At 45.0% G+C, this 22,507-nt stretch overlaps 1 protein-coding gene across 10 annotated transcripts in view; it reads right to left on the bottom strand.

The window, feature by feature from the left end:
• The window catches only part of Apbb2 (amyloid beta precursor protein binding family B member 2), a 311,966-nt gene that overhangs the window by 157,446 nt on the left and 132,013 nt on the right, over positions 1-22,507 (bottom strand). For all 10 annotated transcript variants that reach the window (XM_057771510.1, XM_057771509.1, XM_057771505.1 and 7 more), the window contains exon 4: positions 1,163-1,231. In XM_057771510.1, coding sequence (XP_057627493.1) covers positions 1,163-1,181 — 19 coding nt within the window. In that variant the 5' untranslated portion in view covers positions 1,182-1,231. The remainder of the gene's footprint in view (positions 1-1,162; positions 1,232-22,507) is intronic.

Below are 22,507 nucleotides of genomic sequence, written 5' to 3' on the forward strand. Positions count from 1 at the left end.
CATATTTATTCAAAATCTACTCCCTGTCCAAGCCATTACAGCATAACTAGGGACCTCTGAGAATCAAACTTCTGACTATCCTGCATGAGCTTATTTTCATCATATTTTCCTCCACTGCTTTTCTTATCCTTAGGAAAAGCGGGTTTCTTAGGGCTGGAGAGAGGGCTCAGAGGTTAAGAGCACTTGAGCTCTTGCAGAGGACCTGAGGTCTTCCATTCCCAGCACCCACATGCTGACTCATAACCATAACCATCTGTAATTCTAGTTCCAGGGATTCCAGTGCCCTCTTACGACTCCTGCAGGCACCAGGCACATATGTGGTATACATAGATACATGCAAGCAAAACACACATAGACACAAGATAAAAACAAATAAATACAAAAAATTAAACTTCATGCCCTTCATATACTAATACCAAGCTCAGTGCTCACTTGGATTTTTTTTTAATCCTCTTTGCAGAAAATGTAATACGCAGAGTTCTACGTAATAGAGACAATTTAATGATAAGGTTAACATTAGAATTTAAAGACACCGGTCCATGGTTAAGTCTAACTAAAACAATCTCAGAGCTGGTACCTGTCCAGGGAAATAGAGAGGCTGTTTGCCACTTAGTTCTAGAGTTTATCTCAAAGAGTTACCACAATTGCTTTTTCCTTATACTATCCCGAGGTCAAGAATTAAACCCCACACCATACAGTTGTGTGCAGACCGGCATCTGTCGTGACATGAAGAGAGGGACATGCAGTAAAGTCAAGGCAGTCCTGCTCAGGCCTGAAATTAAGCAGAATCAGTGCCACGAAGAATCCTGAGTGGGGAAACTCTAGTCTTGACAAGTCCCATGAGTCAGGATGCTGCTTACAAAGACTGAGCAGCGGCACCTTCTCTGCGGCGGTCAGCAGTCCACAGGTGACATACAATGCCAGGCAGTGAAAACGGAGCTTTAATATACACCATAGTCAACTGTAATCTTCTTATAGACACCAATGGTGAACAGCACACACGTGGTGAAGTTCAAATGACTTTTTATTTTTTAAATACCTACTTTTCCTATTATAGGATATAAAACAATGACAATTTAAAAATGCCATTTAGCAAACAGGAGCTTAACATTAAAATAACCATTAAAATCTGCGTACTGAAGTATGTAAAATCATATCTGACCTGGAAGTACTTCTGACATGGATCTCTGGGCGTCAGCAATGGTGCAGGAAATGGGTTATAATCTGCAATCTAAAATTGAAAAACAAAAACATTTCAGAAGTTAGAACCTCAAATAACAAAGCATAAACGGAAACAGGCACAGAACTAAAATTCCTTCCGAATACAGTACAAATTAAAACAAACAAACAAACTGGCAGCTTCTGTGCAAATGTTTGTGATGTACATAACTGCTCACACCACGTCTCCCAAGAATTCCAACTGCTATACAGCCGCATTTTCCTGCCCACTCCAGGCATGTCTGTCCGTCTCAATCTTCCAGTGCTTTCCTTGCCAAACATACACAAAGCAGAAGCCACCAAGGGAAAAAAAATCTAGTGAACGCTGCCTTTAAAAATTAAAACCTGACTGAAAGCAAACAAAAAGTGGAAAAAATAGTGATTTTTTTTAAGACCTGAAAAAAATTACCATTACAAGAGGTTTATCTATAGAAAGGGTTTCTTGGAATCACTAAGTAAAATATGATAAAAACTCATTAAGAATAAAGTTGGCATTAAAAGGAGCAAAAGATGGGGATAATGTCCAATAAACATAAAACATCAGTCCAAGGGAAACAAATGGCAACCTGGAGCGGCAGAGGCTCTGCTGTGTACGACATAAAGACTGGGAAGCTCGGCAAGGCGGAGAGCAGGCAAGGACAATCCAGCCTCAAATGTTTTGAGAAGCAACTTACAAACATCGGAAGGTATTTTAGATGGGTGGGTGCCACTGCTGGGCAAGTCCACTTCTAAGAATGTATTTTATATTGTGATTATGAGATAGGCTCCCAAAGGTGACTCTGTACATCTCCCTGCACTTACCTGACCTGGGGTGGGGAGGGAGGAAGGGAAGGAGGTGTGTGGGGAGAGGCTATAATGCTGTAAATGATAATTTTAAAACAGACAATCAAGAAGATGAAGGAAGAAGAAGGAGGAGGAAGAGGGAGAAGGAGGAGGAGGAGGGAAAAGAAGGAGGAGGAGGAGGAAGGAGGAGGAGGAGGGAGGGGAAGGAGAAGAAGGAGGAGGAGGAGGAGGAGGAGGAGGAGGAGGAGGAGGAGGAGGAGAAGGAGAAGAAGAAGAAGAAGAAGAAGAAGAAGAAGAAGAAGAAGAAGAAGAAGAAGAAGAAGAAGAAGAAGAAGAAGAAGAAGAAGAAGAAGAAGAAGAAGAAGAAGAAGAAGAAGAAGGTGGTGGTGAAGGTATTTTATAGGTAATCTCATTTCACATATGGACTCTACTGTTCAATGGCCATGAAAATCCAGTAATGACCACACTGTTCTTAGGTTAGTGGCTGGCTCAATGCATTGAGAGACATCTACATCTCAACAGAGCAATGTGATGCTGATAGGGAGACGTAGTGGGTCTGGGTGTGTAGAAAAGAAAAGTGCATTAAGCCATATCACTGAGAAATGAGTATTTCTCATACCATGCATGCATACCATGGCACATGTAACATGAGTAAAACTTTTGCTGGGCGGTGGTGTGGCTCAAGCATTTAATCCCAGCACTTGGGAAGCAGAGGCAAGTGGATCTCTGTGAGTTCGAGGCCAGCCTGGTCTACAAGAGCTAGTTCCAGGACAGGTTCCAAAGCTAAAGAGAAACTCTGTCTCAAAAAAAAAAAATTTAAAAAATGAGTAAAACTTCTTTCCTTCCCTCCCTCCCTCCTTCCTATTTCTCACACTACAATGGGGGCAGGAAGAGGTTACCCTCCACTCCTGTACCCTCCACTACTGCTTTCTGCCTTACCTCTGGAGACAGATTCTCATCTCCCAATGAACACAGAGCTCAACTACTGGCTTAGACTGGCTGGCCAGTGAGCTCCAGGGATTGGCCTGCAGCTCTGTTTGCCTCCCCACCAGCCGGCTGCCAATGCTGGGGTTACAGACATGCGCCATCCCAACTGATCTTACTTGGGTGCTAGGAATATCAGGTCCTCAGGCTGGCACAGCAAGCACATTACCTATCCATCTATCTCCCAACCCCTAATTTGAGAAAAAAAAAAACTCCTAAAGCATATGTACATAAGTTTAGACAAACAAGCACACATTTGCACAAACACGTATTTTCATAAAGTTTTTCTAAACAGGAGCTAAGGAGATAGCTCAGTAAGTACTAGCCAGTGAAATACTTGCATAAAAGCAGGAGAATTTGCTTTGATACCCTAGCCCCTGCCCCCTCCCCCACAAAAAGTCAGGCAAGATAGTATATGCTTTAAATCCCGGTGCTTGGGAGGTGAAGACAAAAAAGCCTGGTCAGTCACCCTAGCCGAATAGTAAGCCCCTGTCCCTAAGGAGAGATCCTACCTCATAAACTCATAAAACAAGGAGTTTCTAAGCACTCACAAGACTGATCACTAGCCTACACACATGTGTACACACACACACAAACACACATACACACACACACACATACACACACCTCCTAAAGAGAAAAACAAAGCTCTAAAACAACAGGAAACTGCCTCTACCAACTTAGCTATATCCCAGGGAAATTTGAAACGAGGATTTCTTTCCAGGGAGTCCAGCGTCAGGAACGTCCCTCGGGATGATAACCCATGACATTGGGTTAAGAGCAGGATTGCACGATTTCATTATAAAAAGTCCAAAACCAGGAAACATTTCTGTGTGTCAAGACGGGGTGTAGGGGTTGGAAGAGGAAGTAGCAAGAGAGTGACCCCAGGGATGCTGGTCAAGGAGATGAAGCACTTCTTGACCTTTGGAGAAATCCATCAAGCCGTGCCCTCGTAAGCTGGGTCCTCATTACACATCCATGAAAAGTTGCAAGAAAAAGTCAAATGCTGGAGGTTTTCTATAGTATCCTTCGAATCGGAAAAATTCTTATTTTCCAAGACTCTTGCATTCTAATCTCACCTTTCCCAAACCAGTAACCTTTAACGGGCATAACTCCAAACTTAATGATTCAGATAATGACCTGACACCTGGGCCGCCGGCCTACAGTACATTTCTAATTATGTCTCCACATGCTGTGGAGTAGGCTCATTACTCCGTTATAATTGAAGGGGTGGGTTTGTTTGGTTGTCCTGAAACACCAAGAGATGCCTCTCCTGTACCAGTTTGTCTTTGGGCTGCACATCTCAGCTCCTTAGCCTTCACGATACACTTCACTTCTTCGTCTCCAGTGCACCTTACATCACATGCACAAAGATAAAGTGATAGACACCTCTGGAAAATGAACACAGATAAAGCAACACAGGAAGCCAAGAAGAAGAGACTTACTTGCATGAAGGTTTCCGGTATACTTTTATTGTACAGAATCCCTCAAATATTTCTGCTTCCTTAACCTGAACAACTCCATCTTTAATATAGGTAAAAGTCAGTTGCTCTGCTCATCTCTGCTGTTAGCTACATGGCATCTCCTGAATGTGTCCTGCACTGTATATAGTCCCTGCTTGCCCTGTGTCATTATTCTATTACTCTTCCCTACTTGTCCTGTGATGGTAATTGGATATTACCCATCACCCATTGCACACTTGTCTGTGCCATACATGATGCCTATATCAGGGGAAGCTCTGGTGAACAAAAACACTTCTTTCTCTCTCAGAACATGCCGCCCAACAGGGAAAGGGGTCGTAAGTCCTCAAGCCAGGAAGTGTGTGTTCTGGAGGCAAAGAACCCAGCTCTGGAATGTGATGAAGGAAAAAAAGAGGGGCCAGACAGGAAGTTCAAAATGCAGTGTGAGGTAGGACCAGGATTTAGGTGAGAAAATATTTATCCAAACCTATTATCAACAAGACATCCCCTGCCTTTGAAGCTGAAACATAATATAAAAACTCTTTTTCCTTGTTAATGTGGTGGTTTAAAAGAGAATGATCCCAACATGCTCATATATTTAAATACTCAGTCTCTGGATGGTGGAACTGTTGGTGAAGGATTAGGAGGTGTGGCCTTGCTGGGGGAGGTGTGCTACTAGGGGCAAATTTTGACACTTAAAAAGTGTCATAGTTGGTTTGCCCCATGCTTTGGGGCCTGTGGCAAGGCAGGACAGCAGGCTGATGTGTGTCGTGGAGTAAGGCATCCTTATGGCAAGGATGGAGATGGTAAAGAAGAGACGGAGCTCCACAACCCCCTTTGAGAACACAAAAATGAGTGGACTAGAATCTCCCACTAAGCTCTCCTTTCTCCCAACAGCACCGCTACCTCCCAACAGCATCATGGTTTGTTCACCAAGTCTTCAACATGTGGCCTTTGATGAATATTCTAGATCAAAACTACAGCTGTGACAAAGTTCTCAAAAGAAAAGAGGGCAGGAATCACAGCCACAACCTCTAGAAGCATAAGCTAGACTCTTGGTTTCAAAGTTTGCTGACTCTGGTATGACATTGTAGAGGAATGATATTGCAGAGCTGAGGGACGCTCTACACGTTTCCACAGCCTCTCTCCAGGCCTCCACTGAATCCGTCATCTCTTTCCAGATCCACACTCACACCCTTGCCCCAAACCTCAGGAACTGACAATCCCAAATCCTTCACTCTCTTCCTAAAAACACTTCCCAGGACAATCTTACCGGGCCCCATATATCTCCCTGACTATGACCTTATAAGACTGCAGAAGGATCCTTTACTTTCTTGAAGTAAAACTCAGAGATAACTTAAGGACACACAAAAATTATTCTTTTAAAAAAAGGGAGAAGTAAGGTTGGGCTGAATTTCAAAGCACAACTTGTCAGGCCCGAGGACACCAAGGGTCTCAAGGAAGAGCTGCCAGAGGCTAGCCTGTGCGCGAAGCCCCTCTTCTTACCACTGTATTCATACAGGCAGAAGGGGCTGTGTGCTTTTCTGTTGCTTCAGACAGGATGATATGTACTACAGTCATTAACACTGACTTCAAAATGCTCATCAATTCTTAGAAAAGTCCCCAAACTATTCCTACCAGCATCTTTCAGTTAGAAGTTTTTCCTGCTGGAATCCCTGGTGTATACTGAGATGGTAGGCAATGACTTAGGTTTAGACCTAGGTATGCGTAACTATAAACCTACACCAGTCTACCTCAAAGGGTATGTGGAAGTGTTCCAGAGTACAGGGTAGTCCTGGAAACTATGACATCACGACCATCCCAGCTCTTCACAAAACAGCAAAGACTGAGCAGTGGGTCGCCTTCTAAACCCATGAAGCCGTCAAGCCACACCTAAGATTCTCCACTTTGAAAATCAGGACCTTGGCCCTGAGTTCTAACTTGTCACTTGGGTCCTTTATGATGAGAACCAATGCCTCGTGTTTGTCAGGGGGTGCAAATGCCTTCAGCCACACACTGGGATTACCACCAACCTAACAGTTACTCTGAGGATCAAAAGGGCAATCTTAGGTTGCTGGCCCGCTTGCTTTAGTACCTTGCACAATCTAAGCACTCAAAAATGACAGCGCTACTACTGCCGACATCTTATACATACATGATCTGTTTTCTCAACCAGACTGCAAACGTTCTGAAAAAAATCCAAGTGTGTTCTGGAGAGCTTTGTCTACCCAACAAAAGCACCCTAAAAACTTCAGTGGGTTCACATCTTCCTTCTTCCTCTGCCTGCCCTGTCCTAAGCTTTTGTGTAAATGTTCACAAATAGTAAAAGTGAGCTCCGTTTTTAATGGAAAAAAAGTCTTCTGACATTATTGAAATAATCATCATCTCATCCTGTCAAGCAAGAAGAGATGATCTGTCAAAAAACCTGTGTCGATGTACAACAGAACCTGAAAACCTGCAAGCTTATGGTAGCTGAGAAATAGTTTTAGACACTGTTTGCCAGGATTAAACCTTTCTATGCACGATACTATGCTATCTATCTCTAATGCAATCGTCAGGGTTTTCATTATTTTCCCTGAAGAGCTACATCTCTATTTCAAGGTCTATAAAATGGAGCCCCTGCATCAAATGACTGGGGTATCAGCACTCACCACTCACGTGGCATTGACAGAGCTCTTTACTATGTGTCAGGCCCGATGCCAAGCAAATGCTTTAGAAGGATGATCTTGTTTCTTACTTCCAACAGCCCTACACAAGAGGTCCTGTGACGATGTCAATACTGCAGACCGAGAAGCAAACGCATACAGTTAGATAGCCTGGCGGAGGTCACACCCAAGGAGGTCATGAGCTGCTACCGGGACTCAGACCTGTTTACCCTGCACACCAGGCTCCTGGCGGTGCCACATTCACTAAACTTTTTGCATGAAGACGGCTCCACCTGAATTAATTAACGCGACCAGATAAATCTTGCCACATTTTCCAGGTTCTTTTGGAGGTGGTGTGCAACGTCTTCAAATACAGGCAAATGACATCAGTGGCTGACTGGCAAGCAAAACCTGAGTCCCCTTTCCTAGCAGTTCAGGAAAACAAAACAATACAACTGAGAGGAAGTACATGAAATTTTACCTGACCCTGGGGATAGCTTCTAAAATCGAAAATAGAGAGAAGTTCAACTTTAACCTACATGCTTAGTACAATCCACAGTGTTAGTTAGGCGACTGGTGTGTGTGATTTTGTAATGTGCATGGAATGAGAACCACATAATAAGCAAGTGCACATGCAGAATGTTTCCCAGCATTTAAACAAATTTCTACAGGGAACACAGTAAAGGTGCACACACTAAATTCACATATAATGCTGAGCTCTATGGAAACATATTCCGAGGGACATAAATCATAATTAGTAATATGCTTTTTGCAATCTACATACCTAGGCACATGACATATTTCCCAAGAATCACTGTTTTGTTTTGTTTTTGTAAACTGACCACTTAATAAGAGTGAAAAACGCAGCTCTCCTGAGGAAGGTACACGGACTGATCATTCCTCTGATTTTCATGTCTTACACTAAAACCCTGAAGGATGCAGACTCTAGTTCTTTATTTTCCTCATTTGGTCTTCTCCAAGACAGAGTTCAAAACTAGTCCAAGTACGACATCAACAAAGAATTCTACACACAGTTCAGGAGGAGGCTGAGGGCCACACACAGCCCAGGAGGAGGCTGAGGGCTCCACACAGCCCAGGAGGAGACACACACAGCCCAGGAGGAGGCTGCCGGCCACACACAGCCCAGGAGAAGGCTGCTGGCTACACACAGCCCAGGAGGAGGCTGCCGGCCACACACAGCCCAGGAGAAGGCTGCCGGCTACACACAGCCCAGGAGGAGGCTGCTGTCTGAAATGCTTCTCTGGGGAAGACACCAGCAACTAGAAAAGTAATATTTAATACAGACCATTAAATAAAGGCTTCTTCCCACTTAGGATTACTTTTGTATCTGTGCACCAAAAAATTTTAAGAGGAAGTGAAAGAACCACACTTCCTTCATTCATACACATGTTGTATTCCAAAGGCATTATACTGTGGTACAAATAACAGCAATGTTTGATGCTTCAAAGACATGCCAGTTCTAAATGCACTGCTGGGTAGCTGCGGCTGACTGACTGCACTGACATACCCATCGCCAGGTTCCTGTACCCCTGCCATCTGTTCTCACCGTGCAGTCATTCTCCAATAGCTCTGTGCTCAGTTGTGTGACTTGTTTTGGTAACTGTCCACGTGGGAGGACACAGGAGCTCACATGGAGGGCAGGCCTATTTCCAGTCCCCAGGATCTCCACTACCTTCATGAGAACTCTCACAGGCTGGCCTGATGGAAGAGGTTAGAGAGGCAGGTAGAACGCTGAGTCGTCTTGGTCTGGACCATATTATACCAGCCTCGGCTGTCCAGACAGAGGGCATGTGGAGGCACACTGCAATGCAGAGCAGACCTTCAGGCTGTGCCTGTGGCTGGCTTACACACAGGGAGCAGGGCAGACTCCTTAAAGACTTGCTGAGCACCCGAACATGCTGGTGAATGTGTGAACAGCTGAATGTTAAAGGCTGTCAGTCACGCTGTGAAGGAGAGACAGTGATACCCAGATTACACCCAGACAACCAAATGCAATGATACATGAGGCACTTCTGGGATTAAACCCGAGTTGATGCAGGAGAGAGATGATGTTATATGAAACCCTTCCTAGGTTCCAGGGGTTCCAGGGGGCTGACCTGGCTGTTACAGGCTGCATTAGCCTCCTTGGCTGTGTTCATGCTATCATTTCTACTGTGCACAACAGAGTGCTCTGGAGGGGAAACTCTGAGCGTTTATAGTAAGGACACAGCAACAGCATTATGTCCACTGGGTTAGCTGGCGAGTTAGTCCTCGGGATATGTGTGTCTCTGCCTCCCTGGCACTGGGATTGCAACCACACAGAGCCGTCCATGCTTGCCTTTTTCACATGGGTTTTAGAAATCAAACCCAGGTCTTCATGTCCGGATAGCAAACACTTCACTGGGTTATCTTCCCACCCAAATTATACTCTTGTTACAATAAAATATAACAAGGCTAAGGAAATCACACAAAACAAATCACTTACTATGAAGCAAATGTTCTTAAAAATTACTTCCCAGATCGCAGAAAAGACTTCACCAGCTATCCCAGGAGGCCTGTGCTCAGCACCTCTCTCCCTCCAAAAGAAAGTCTTGAATTGATGGTAATCATGGAATTTGTACTTCTTTTAAACCAGAGGATAGAAGTATAATCAGCACAGTTAAATGCTGCCCATTTTTAAAAATATGATGTATGTTAAGTAACAGTTAATCTACACCCCTCCCCCAATCCTCTCTGTTTCATGACCATTACTGAGCTATCTAATCTGAGGAGTCTCCACAGTAGCGACTTTGCTGTTGCATGTTTCATATCCCTCAGTCTCTAAGTTCCTGCAAAAGGCAGCCAGAGTCGGAGGCTTAGAGCACTGAGCTCGAGCCCATTTCGAGGCATGATGTGGGGTTCCCCTCTGTATCCTGTGAATACCACTGGCGAATAAAGAAACTGCCTTGGCCTGCTGATAGGACAGAACTTAGGTAGGCGGGGAAAACTAAACTGAATGCTGGGAGAAAGGAGGCAGAATCAGGAAGAAGCCATGGAGCCTCACCGCAGACAAACACCAGATGTCGCGGTCTCCCTCGGCCAGCAAGAAGGACGCAACACCGGAGCTCTTCTTGCTAAGCAGTTTATTCAGGACCTTGTTAACAATTGTAAAATCTCTCTCTCTCCCTTTCTTATCACTCACTCACTCACTCACTCACTCACTCACTCACTCACTCTCCCTCTCTCTCTCTCTCCCCCAGCCCTTAAGTAGGCCTGGACCGCCAACCCCAGATTGCCAGGTGGGCACTGCCCATAGGTCCATGCATATGCAAGCAGCTGACAATCATTGCGTGATAACAGCATAAGTCAGGCCTGGTTGATATTAGGAGTTGATTATCACAGAGAGCACTCGCTTTCGGGATCGCAGAGGGTGGGAGCCAGCACCATCAGGTGCAGCTCCACACAGCTCTCTACATCGCCATCAGGTGTGACTCCACGTGGCTCTCTACAACCAGAACTTTATCCCATAAGCCACAGCCATGTGGCAATACACAGATTAATAGAAATGGGTTAAATTAATATGTACGAGTTAGCCAATAAGAAGCTAGAGCTAATGGGCCAAGCAGTGTTTTAATTAATACAGTTTCTGTGTGATTATTTCGGAGCTGGGCAGCCGGAAACAAACAAGCGCCCCTCCTCACAACAATGATCCATCAGGAAACATGACAACTGGTTTTCATTCATTTCTAAGGTTAAGCCACCAATGTTGTTTGATGTGTGAATCCATAAGCTGCCTGGCGGTGCTTTTTCTACTTCTCTCATCCTGCCTTCACTTCCCACGTGGAAATAGTTCAGGAGACATGTCCCCTCGTCTAGTTCTTGGTTATCTGACAGTACAGTCCAACTAAAAGAGCCAGGACAAGCCCTTGACTCTTTCCTACTTCTGAGACATTGACTTGAGTTTCCATTGACCTCAGAAGGTGAACAATATATATTTTACTCCATGCCATCAAGATCTCATGGATTAAACATGCAAGCCTCAATCTTCCCTTAGTAGGAGACTCTTGAGGTTGACCCCTGCGTGGTTTTGATATGCCCTGTTAGCATCATGATATTGGAGCTGCTTCAGGCTCTTCTTAGTGACAGCACTGGTTGTCTGATGTCCACTCTATAGGCAATTCCTTAAGGAGAGTTGAGAAGAGCAGTTTTCTCTGCCCTCTGACCTCCTGCACAAGCCCAGGTTTGTTCTTATAACAGAAAGTCAGTTTTTTGGTATCAGAAATCTCAGTGTGTACTTTCTTTCCTTGGATTACCTTACATTCAGTATTCTATTTTTCTTGGCCAAAAAAGGGTTTCTATTTTCAGGAAAGAAAAGATAAGAGAGGGTTATCAAATATTTTAGAGGTGAAAGCTGAGGGGGACTGATGGGGGGGAGTAGCAAGACAGGGACAGAGAAGACAGGAGGAAAAGGATCAATTAGAACAATGTACAAGAATATATGTGTGTATAAAAATGTTATCATGAAACACCAAACTTATTTTACGCTAACTTAAAAATGATGGAAGGGGGAAAATACTGAAGGATTAAGAAGGGATGGGTATGGGGTAGGGGTTAGATATAGGGGAGAGGAGAGAGCAGTGACTGGGTTAACTAAAACTAAGCATGTATGAAAACGCCTCATGGAAAGCCACTAGTTAGTAAGCCAATATCAAAACATAACTTTCAAGAAAAAGGAGCATAATGGAATTACCCTGTATGAGTTGACAACACCTGTCTTATAATACATGGGTTATGAAATGAAAATCCTGTTGTAAGGCATGGGATATTTCCCTATGGATTATTAGTCATAAAGGCTCCAGATGTTTCCATAGCGATGCACACTATTGTTATTGTCCTGTGTTATCAACCATAACTATATGATAAGACACACTAGAGGCTAGAGGACATAGAGCAATCAATCTCAATCCCACCAGGAAGCTTCCTCCTGGATGGCCAGCTATCATAGTATCAGACGAGCTGCTGAGAGAAGACACCAGTGGTCTTCCCCACAGACAGATCCTGCCAGGAACATGTGCCTGGTGTAATGGTGGCATGACTGCAATGGAATAACCAACTACTCCCTGGATGAATCTGAGGCCTGCTCCACAGGGGGGAATGTCAGGCATGGTACTACAATCTTAGTCAAAAGTCCATGGCTGGGGAAGCCAGAGACCCTAGAGCAGACCTTGCTATTGTTATTTTGCTAAACGATCATGCTGTCAGAGTACCTTCTAAATATCTCTGTTCATACCTGTAGACCTGGGCCGCTCTCAACTTTGATCAGAGAAGCATCCTTTTGCAATGAGTAGCAATCAATGGAGAAACACCCAACAGTCACAGAGCTGAGAGTAAGCGGCTGAGTGCTCAGCCGTGAGTGGAAATCTCCATCAGTCACCTTGACTGGGACCCCAAGCCTCAGGGAGCATGGGGAAAAGGAGGCAGAAAGACTATGAGAGATAGAGGATGGGGAGGAATGCCATGACATGCTGTCTTCTAGACAGGATGGTTGCTCATTCACTAACTCACAGCAGCCAGGGTTATTTGTTCAAGTCCTGAGCAAGATCTACTGAGCCAAAATCCAGACATAGGAGGGGAGATGATCTGCAAGTCCCACCCCTCAGTGAGGAGCCACTGGCAGAGGACAGTTTCTCAGGGAGGGAAACTATTTCATTTTTTAAAATAATTTGTTTCATTTGTATTAGTGTTTTGTCTGCTTGTATATCTGTGTGCCATTTGCAAACCTTGTGTGTCTAAGAAGGCCAAAAGAAGGAGCTGGATCTCCTAGGACCGGAGTTACAGCAGGTTGTGAACAACCATGGGGGTGCTGGGAATAAAACCCGAATCCTCTGAAGAGCAGCCTTCTTATCCACCAAGCCATCTCTCCAGCCCTGAGAACCATTCTGTTTCTGAGGATGTAGCACAGGTAGGTACCCCATGCTCCAGCAGATGGTCCACACCCACGCCCATGCGGGCAGCATTAACGTGGATACAGGGTAACTGAAAGAGGAAAATGAAGGGACAAAGGGTATGTCATTGTACTGTGTGAAATACAGAAGAATTTTTAATTAAATAAGGACCAAAAAGTTTCTGTTAAAACACCAAGAACAACGTGTCACTTTCTCTTTCTGTGTAGACTTGTCCAGAAGGTTTCTCCTTCCTTCTGTGCTCTGTTAATTTTAATAGAAACCTACTTAATTCTCCAAAACACGTGATGGTGTGCCTGCTCTTCCCACACACTGCAACTTCTTTGTCTCCATATTTGTCATTATTTCCAAATCTTTATTTCTTCCTCTCATTTTGACTCTGAACTTTTTCTTCCTTTTGCTCATGATTTCTCCAAGGGCAACTAGTAACAGTTACTGAATTTTGTGTTCCTTCTTAGTATTTATTTCTAAGATGGCTTTTAGATTTCTTTTGAACTTTTAGAATTCTCTGGAGTTTTGTCACCACATCTATGAGACTTTGATTTGTTTTAATTCCAACCTATGCTTTCCTTTGACGTTTTTATAGGGTTCTGGTAAACTTTACCCTTCTTCTGAAATAATACATTACATTTGAATTTTGGTAATTTATTTTTTGTTTTGGGCATATATTTTCCGAGTATTTTCATTGACTTTAGAGACATGCTATTCTATTTTTATTCTGTTTTTAAGAAGATATGTATTATTATTTTTAATTATTATGAGTAGGCATGGGCTTGTGCACATGAATGCAGGTGCCTGTGGATGAGGCTGTAAACGCCTTAGCGCTTGAGTAATAGTGACTTGGGTTCCAGGAACTGAACTTGGTTCCTCCAGAAAAGCAGGCAGTACTGCTAACCCCTGCGCCATCTCTCCAGCCCTCTCATTATAGTTTTAGCAGTAAGTTTAAATGCATTTTCTTTATAAAGACAGAGTCTTTTTACATAGCCTTGAATCTGCAATCCTCCTGCCTCTGTTTCCACACTGCCACAGTGGCAGGGGATTGTTACCACTCTTAATGGTACCACCTGTAAGTTTATAAAATTTCACATGCTTTTAATTCATAAATCTATCTAGCATCTCTTCTCTTACCACAAGGTCAAGGGCTATGTGTATTTCATCCATCAATATATTCCTAGTACCTGGTTCATGGCAGAGGCTCAATTAAGATTTGCTAAAGGGATACTAAAAAATTTCACAGAAACATTAATGACGATAACTGCAGGGTGATAAGATTTAGGTAAACATTTCCTAATGCTTCAAGTGTTGCTGATTCACATAAGTTTTTTAAAATGAAGATTATGAATACATTTTAAAATTATTAACAAGTTGTTTTACTTTTTCTTTTCTTTTTTTCTTTTTCTTTCTCTTTTTTCTTAAGGATCCAGGTTTACTTTTGTCACCCGCCAGTTTCTCCTAGCAAAACCCACCACTCACTGGCACATTCTGCCTTCAGTGCTGAAAACAAATAGGGGAAGTCTCCAGGCAGACAAATCTCTTGATCTAATGTGTAGTTTTCTTACATAGATCCCCATGGTAGAAATGGAAATCTCGTCATATGTAATGCAAACAGATGATACAGGGGAGGGAAGTGGGTCTTTGGGATTGGTTGTTTGGGACCCAGTAGAGAAAAATCTGTTCCTCTAAGATGGCTAGATTCTCTACGATGAGATCCTTCTGAGGGAAAGAAGAGAACTGGGGAGATGGCTGAGTATGGAAAGTGTCTGATGCACAAGCATGAGGACCTGAGTTTGAATCCCCAAGACAATCATAAAACCTGGGCACACCTGTACCACAACTCTGGGGTGTGGGGCAGGGAGTCAGTTGGATCACTGAAAACTCAGTGGCCAGTCTAGCCAACTGGTGAACTCCAGGTTTCCTGAGAGACCCTGTCTCAAAAAGAAGGGGGGGAGGATGTTTTTTTAAAAAGATACACAGCATTGACCTTTGGCCTCCACATGTGTGTATCCATGCATGTACCCCCCACACACATATCCACACAGGGGTACCTCAAAAGCACCAAGGGTTTCCATGCTAAGATTCTTCACTGATACAACAGGACCCAGGGGTCTTCAGGGTCCTGAACAAATTACATCCTTAGAGGGAGCTGCGTCCAAACATCACAACTTCTGCCTGCCTGCTGGGCCTGAGTGTCCGACCTCAGGCCGGGGTCCAGGGTCCAGGGTCCGGGCAGAACGAGGTAACTCGTTGCTGAGGACCTTCCTGTGGGTCCAACAAGGGCTGCACACACTCTCAATGCTTCCACAAATCCTAGTGGGGAAGTACCACTCTTGGCTCACTTCACAGAGCAGGGTGCTGAGCTGCGGTGAGATGAAGGCTCACCCAATGCCAGGCAGCTGGGGTAGAGCATCCACCGGCAGAGTGGACCTCTCTGACCTGATACTTCCGGGACCTGCCACAACAGCTGTCTCCCAGACCCACTCCTTGGTCCTCTCCAGGTCACTCCTATTAACCTTGCACCTTCAGAGCCCTCTAGATTTTCCCTGAAGTTTCTTTTCTTTTATGGGGGTGAGGGTGGAGAATGTCTCACTACATCCCCTGGTTGGCCTAGAACGAGCTATGTAGATCAGGCTAGCCTCAGACTCAGAGATCCACCTGCCTCTGCCTCCTGAGTGCTGGGACTAAAGACATGTGTCACCACGTCTGGTTTTCCCAAAGTTCTATCATTACTTCCTCCTTGAAAACCAAATCAGTTCTCAGTTTCAAAATCAGCAGTGAAACCACAACCCACTAAGCTATTGAACCAATCCTGACGGCGCCACACACTGCCTTAGAGGACATCTGGAATTGTAATGACAGGAAGTCTACCGCCACACCACCCTGAACACACCCGCTCTCATCTGAGCTCTGAGCTAAGCAGCTGGACCTGGTCAGTACCTGGATAGGAGACAATGATGTCTAAAGCCTGTTATCACACACAGACTAGCTGACCAAGCATCGTGCTAAGGCTTTCTATATATTTACCACATGAATTTTCCTAACCACCTGGTGGGGGGTAAACACTACCACCCCCATTTTAGAGACAAGGATACATCTATAAAGCAAGAGCTAAATATTAGGAGACAGTGAAACTATTTTTTTGCAAACTTCCCTAAACTTCAGTTATCGTCTGGAATAAAAATAATATTTACTTTGCATGCTCACTATGCAGAAATGGAATAAAGGCACACATAAAACAATGGAAGATAGTGTTTCAATTACTCCCCCAGGGTCCATTCCCAGGTACAATCCAGAATTTGTTATCGAGAAGACAGTAAGATGGAAGATGTCTGGTGTTCTTCCAGGTACACCTCATTTACCTGTCATACACCCATTCTGAGGTAAATGTCCCTGCGGTGGTTCGAAAAGAAATGGCCCCCATAGCTCTATAGGGAGTGACACTCTTAGGAAGTGTTATACTGGAGCAGGCATGGCCTTGTTGGAGGAGGTACGTCACTGTGGGGGCAGTCTTTGATATTTCAAATGCTCAGGCTGGGCCCAGTGTGGCTCTCTCTCCTGCTGTCTGCCAATCCAGACGTACAATTCTTGGCTCCTTCTCCAGCAGCATGTCTGCCTGCACACCACCATGCTTCCCGCTGTGACAAGAATAGACTACAAACCTCTAAACTGTAAGCCAGCCCCAATTAAATGCTTTCCTTTGTAGGAGTTTCCATGGTCATGGTGTCTCTCCACAGCACGAGAACAGTGAGACAGACCTCACCTTCATCACGCATCGAGAGATAGGGAGCGTGTGCTGGGCACTGGTGACAGAAGAGGTCAAAACCAATTGCAGATTGCTTTTCCAGAGGGTTTGAAGGGAGCTGAAAACAGCAAGCTCTCTCGTGTTACCCATGCAGCTGGGCCCAGGACAGTGCGCGGCTGCGTCAGTTCCATGACACTAATGGAACTTGCCAATGCTTTCTTTCCCTAAAACATCAAGATGGAATGTCATAACTGAAGGCAAAAGGAAGCGTGGTCGCAATGGCCAACCTCAAACTCAGAGACTCTTCTGAGAAGGAAGGAAAGAGACATGCTGGGGAGGGGAGGAGGAGGGAGGAGACAGAAGAAACTGTCCTACCCAGAGAAAAGGCAATGAAATACAAACCCAGGGTTTTTTTCTTGCACAAGGGGATCAGTTGTTCCTTCTGAGGCCCTTGGCTGAGTCTGAGCTTAGAGAGGACACACGGATCAGGAGCACTCCTTGGGGGGAAGCAGGAGGGAAGAAAGCATTTTAGGTTCTGACCTGGACTAGGGACCCAGAGAGACCAGGAGCAGCATGGGGTGTGCACAGAGAAACCACGAGGTCTTCCTCTGCCTCTGGCCACCACTGTGCTTCGTGAGAACTCTAGTCAAGGGGCTGAGGTGCAACGCAGCGAGGCACTTTCCACACAAACATGGGCACCTGGGTTCACGGTCAGCGTCCACATAAAAAGCTGTGTGAGAAGGTGTGGGCTTACAGTTCGTGCCCCAGAGCGGTGGAGGCGGCTTCCTGGAGCTTGCTGACTATCCAGCCTTGCTAGCAAGTCCTAGGTCCCAGGAATGGGACCTTGTATTTTGTCTCAAAACACAAACTGCATGGTTTCTTGGGAATGGTACTTGAGGGTGACCTCTGACCCCCACATGTGTGTGCATATAAGTGTCCCCTAAGACACAATCTCATTTCCTCTTCCCTCTCACCTTCCTCTACTTCTCAAGATGGAAGGAGCGCTGTCACCTAGGTGTCTCATTCATGGCAGTCCAAAAGAGGTGCAGAGACCCCTCCATACCACTGTGCTGAGGCAAAGAGCTTAGGAAGGTCCGTCAACATCCATTCGAGGAACTTCTTTATGGGTGGTTCTCCCCAAATTCTCAGGTTAAAACCCCTGCACTAATTGGTCAAGAAGTAAGAAAATGGGGTTCTTTAAAAACAATTACACTTGGGTTTGGAAGGTCCTGTACAGGCTCACATGTTGGAACAGTTGGCTCCCAGATGGTACTGGGGTATAGAACCTTTGTGGGCACTGGGCCAGCTGGAAGGCTGGTCACTAAGGGTAACAGCTCAGCTCAGCTTTGGACCCAGCTCTCTGCTTCCTCAGCAGTCACGATGTAGCACAGAGCCTCCTCATGCTGCCCCTACCAGGGAGCCTCTTGTCATAACTTCCCAGCCGTGATGCGCTGCACTGTAAGCTGAAATAAATCCTCTTCCCTTAAGCTCTGGCTTTCTGTCAGGTATCTGTCACAGTGAAGAAACAGCAACTAACACAACCACCCACCCAGCATATCTCATTTACTATATTCCAGCTTCAGGGGGCAGCCAAACAATAGCCTAGCCACACTGATCGAGGACCTGACACCATCAATTCATCCTCCAAAGCTACAAGCTGACTTTCCCTGCTGTCACCTCCACTGCCACCATTTGGATCTAGGTGAGCTTTCGCTGATACCCAGGGACACCTGGAATGCATCTTCCCATTGTCTGTTGTCTGCTGCCCCACCCCCACCCCATTATACCTGCACAGTCCTGCATCCGCCATCACCACCACCATATGCACACACCCCAGACCACCATGAGCTGGACTTGGGGCCACACTCTCTCTCCTGACCTCCCGGTCCCGGGAGCCGTTCTCTAGAGAGTCGTCTCCCCTCCATTTCCTAACTAGAAGGCGCAGTAGGTCAGCATGTGTAAAGCGCCTAGGAAGGAGGAGGCACAGTGAAGACTACAAGCTAATGACTAGTGTGACATGATACCCATGGTGGCACTGTAACTGGATGGGAACCAAGAACATACAGGAGGAAAAATCATACCTGGTATCGCAAGGCAACTACCCAGAGATAGTGAGGTCATGGATTCTAGAGAGGAACCTACTATCGACTGGGCCTAGTTCCTAACTGCACCCCAAATATTCATCCTTTCATCTCTCATCAGAGAAACTGATCTTTGCAGCAGATGGAGCCCATTATGGAAAACCACCACCAACCAAAACACAGTCCCAGCGGATACATCTACAACACAATCCCTGCACCTAAGAATCAGGGAACATTCAGGAAGAGGGGGAGGAAAGACTGTAAGAGCCACAAGGACCAGGAAAGCCGCTGTGAGATTATATCTCCTAGAAACAAAAAGGAGCTTCACCCATGATGCCTCAGTAACACGGCTGCCTAAAGGAGACCTCTGGGCTTGGGCTGGTCTGCTTCCTACGGGGCATGTGGAGCACTGCCCAGCCCCTGAGTGGTTCCTAAGGGGAGCACCATTAATCCTCCAGACAGCGCTGAAACAGTGTGGAGGTTTCTATAATCCTGTCCAAAAGGTCCATGAGCTGAAAGAAATAACCTTTCCAATGGGGAAAATGAGGCAGCCCAAACATGTGCCTATGTCTTGGGGTTCTGGGTTCCAGTTCTTTGATGCTCACCTGGGAATGTCAGAAGCCATACCCATCAAGTCTCACTTACAGGACTGACTAAACACTAGCTGATCAAGGATGAAGGACATGCCTACATGGATGGGAAAGCCCAGGAGGCCTCAACCCAATAGAAAGAACTACAGGCAATGCTAAGAGCAGGAGAAACAGCCTTCCCCAGGGAAGAGCAAACCAACTATTGGTTAGTCAATACCAAATGGTCAGCCCTGAAAACATACATGCAGGTAACAATATACAGACCAAGCAGGTTAATTTATATATTTAGAAATAGCCATTTTCATACATATACATATATGTATACAACAACGACTAATGCAAAAAAAGGCCATGAATTTGAAAGAGAGCAAGAAAGGATATATGGGAGGGTTTGGAGGAGGAAATGGAAAATGATGTAATTACATTCTAATCTTTAAAAAATTAAAAAAAAAAAAGAAAGAGGATACATAGGTTAATCCCAAGGTTTTTTTTTCCCCCCCAATGAATGTCTAAAATCCTTCTAGGACTCAAATCACAAGGCCATGACTAAAGGCAGGATTTTATCAGATGATGTTCAAAGTGCCTCTCTCTTTACAACGTGCCTCCCTATGACTTACTATCTTTTCCCCCTAATGGTCTAGCAGACGATTTTCATTTCCGACCCTATCTCCACGAGGCACGTCACCAACCATTCCTACTCTCCATATCTGCATGAGACATGGAAAGTCTAACATGATAAAGAAGAAAATCCAATTATTTTCCTTACCCCACCTGAGCAATTGAGCATCCCAAGATAATTTTTTCCTCCATAAATGTACAGAGCCTCGAATTTCTCTAAGTCACCAGCTTGGAACGTAGCCACAATACATTTTGGAAAGAGGTAGAAAATGTAATAACACCATTACCCTGAAATCCAATAAAGCCTGTTGGAGCTCCACATTTTCAAGAAATCAAGACTATTTATGCTATTATCCCAAGTGTAGCTGTCATTTCTGCCACAGCCATAAACACATGCAATGTACTTCACCAGAAAGTGAGGCTGTCATAAAGGGGGGGGGGGGCACTAAGAAGATACTGCCCGTGAACAGTACCTTAGTGGGACTTGCTACAGAGAGTTCATACACATAAATTCATTTAGCCTGAAAATTACATTTCTAAGTCCACAACTCATCACTCCCAACTGTGAACATTTTCAGTACAAGGTATTAAACTTTCAGAGGTTGTTTTCAACCAGGCTAAGGTCATCCTGAAGATCACCGACATTATGTATCCATCACAGCATATAGGAAAAGGCTCATAATAGCTTTCAATTTACTCCATCTAACATTGTGTTTGGTTTTAGGGACCAGAAAACTAGGAACAGACTCAACACATACGGCGTCGGGATGCTCAGCACTCCTGGCAATGGCTAAACAGCAGCAATGTCAAGGCAACCGTTTCCACACGGCTCTATCCTTCCTTTATTCTTGTCCCCCTCATGACAGGATGGTTCTCTGATTTGGTCACCTTATCAGCTTCCAAGGAAAAAGTAAAGGAGAAGTGACATTTATAGACCAATTTGTCATGTTTTATCAGGATGCTAAACACTCTGCCTAAAGCTCCACCCTTACCTCACTGGACTTATTCTAGGGTTTATTCTAGGGTTTTAATGACTGGAATGAAGTCGTATGTTCACTATAAGGAATTCTGGTCACCCAGTGTTATGTGGACCCAGGACCCTTCTATCACATCGGACTATAATCCATTAAAGCTTTTCTACTGGAAGTCTGCCTAATGCCCTCTCTCCATCACTGGAGATGTCCTTCATCCTTCTCACTGGAGATGTCCTTCATCCTTCTCGGTCCTTCTCATTTCTCCAGCCCCAGCATCTGGCCCACTCTCAGCATCAAGACTTGCTTGGTCCACTTTGCCTCTACCTTCTCCAGTGACACTGCCCACAAAAACGGCCTGTCTTAAGCTAGTGTTCTTGTGGCTTTAAAAGAAAACATCGACAAAGTCATTTAAGGGAGGGAGGGAGGGAGGGAGGGAAGGAGGAAGGGAGGGAGGGAAGGAGGGAGGGAGGGAGGGAGGGAGGGAGGGAGGGAGGGAGGGAGGGAGGGAGGGAGGGAGGGAGGGAGGGAAGAATATACAGCTCTACAGCAGCGGGAATTCCTCCTTTCCTGGCATCTTAGGGCAACAGAAGCAGGGATGGGAAAACATCATCTCACCAGATCCTGACCTTGGAGCATTGGCCCTGTGGTTTACAACAGAGACCGTAGCACGACATTCAAATCTAATCTCCATGGCTTTCTCTATGGCCTCAAACAACATGCTTATTAGATCCTTTGTGTGATACTAAGGGATGAAAGTGGTAACAAGGACACAAGATGAAAGCAGCAGACAGGAAGAATTGTTGCTTCTATGTGCTAGACATTAATATTACTATGAACACTCTCTATGTACTAGACATTAATATTACTATGAACACTCTCTATGTACTAGACATTAATATTACTATGAACACTCTCTTTGTTCTTGCCAGGACATGTGCCCTGCCGGCCCTTTCCCATCTGATCCAGTGTGTCAGGTCCCATCTGATCAACATCCCACTTCCTATAACTTCAAAGACCATTCATGGCACCCTGAGTCCCACATCTGATCTGCCAGCTACATGACCAAACCACAGCCACTCCCACAACACTGCATTCCACGAGCGGGAGATGCTCTCTTCTCCTTATGGCCTGCCTCTCCTCTAAGCTGATATGAGACATAATTTGATTGTCAATGACATAAGTAGGGTCACCACTGGTCACAGGTACTGCAGAAAACTCATTGTGGGGTTAAACATACATCTCTTCCCAAACTCCCAGTGATGTCAGGATAACTCCTGGACTCCAGCAGGTTGAATCTAACCATGCTGTGATCTAAGCACCTTTTCTCCCAAAGCTTCTATCTTCTGACGTCCCGAACAATAGGAAATGTTCTTGGCTTCTATCAAACTTCTGTGGCAGGACAGGATGGAAGCAGGATGCGTGGTTTCTGTGTTAGCCAGTCTGTCGATTTTAATGGCATCAAGTTTCAGATAA

This window comes from Chionomys nivalis, chromosome 6 (assembly GCF_950005125.1).
Source record: "Chionomys nivalis chromosome 6, mChiNiv1.1, whole genome shotgun sequence".
NCBI lineage: Eukaryota > Metazoa > Chordata > Mammalia > Rodentia > Cricetidae > Chionomys > Chionomys nivalis.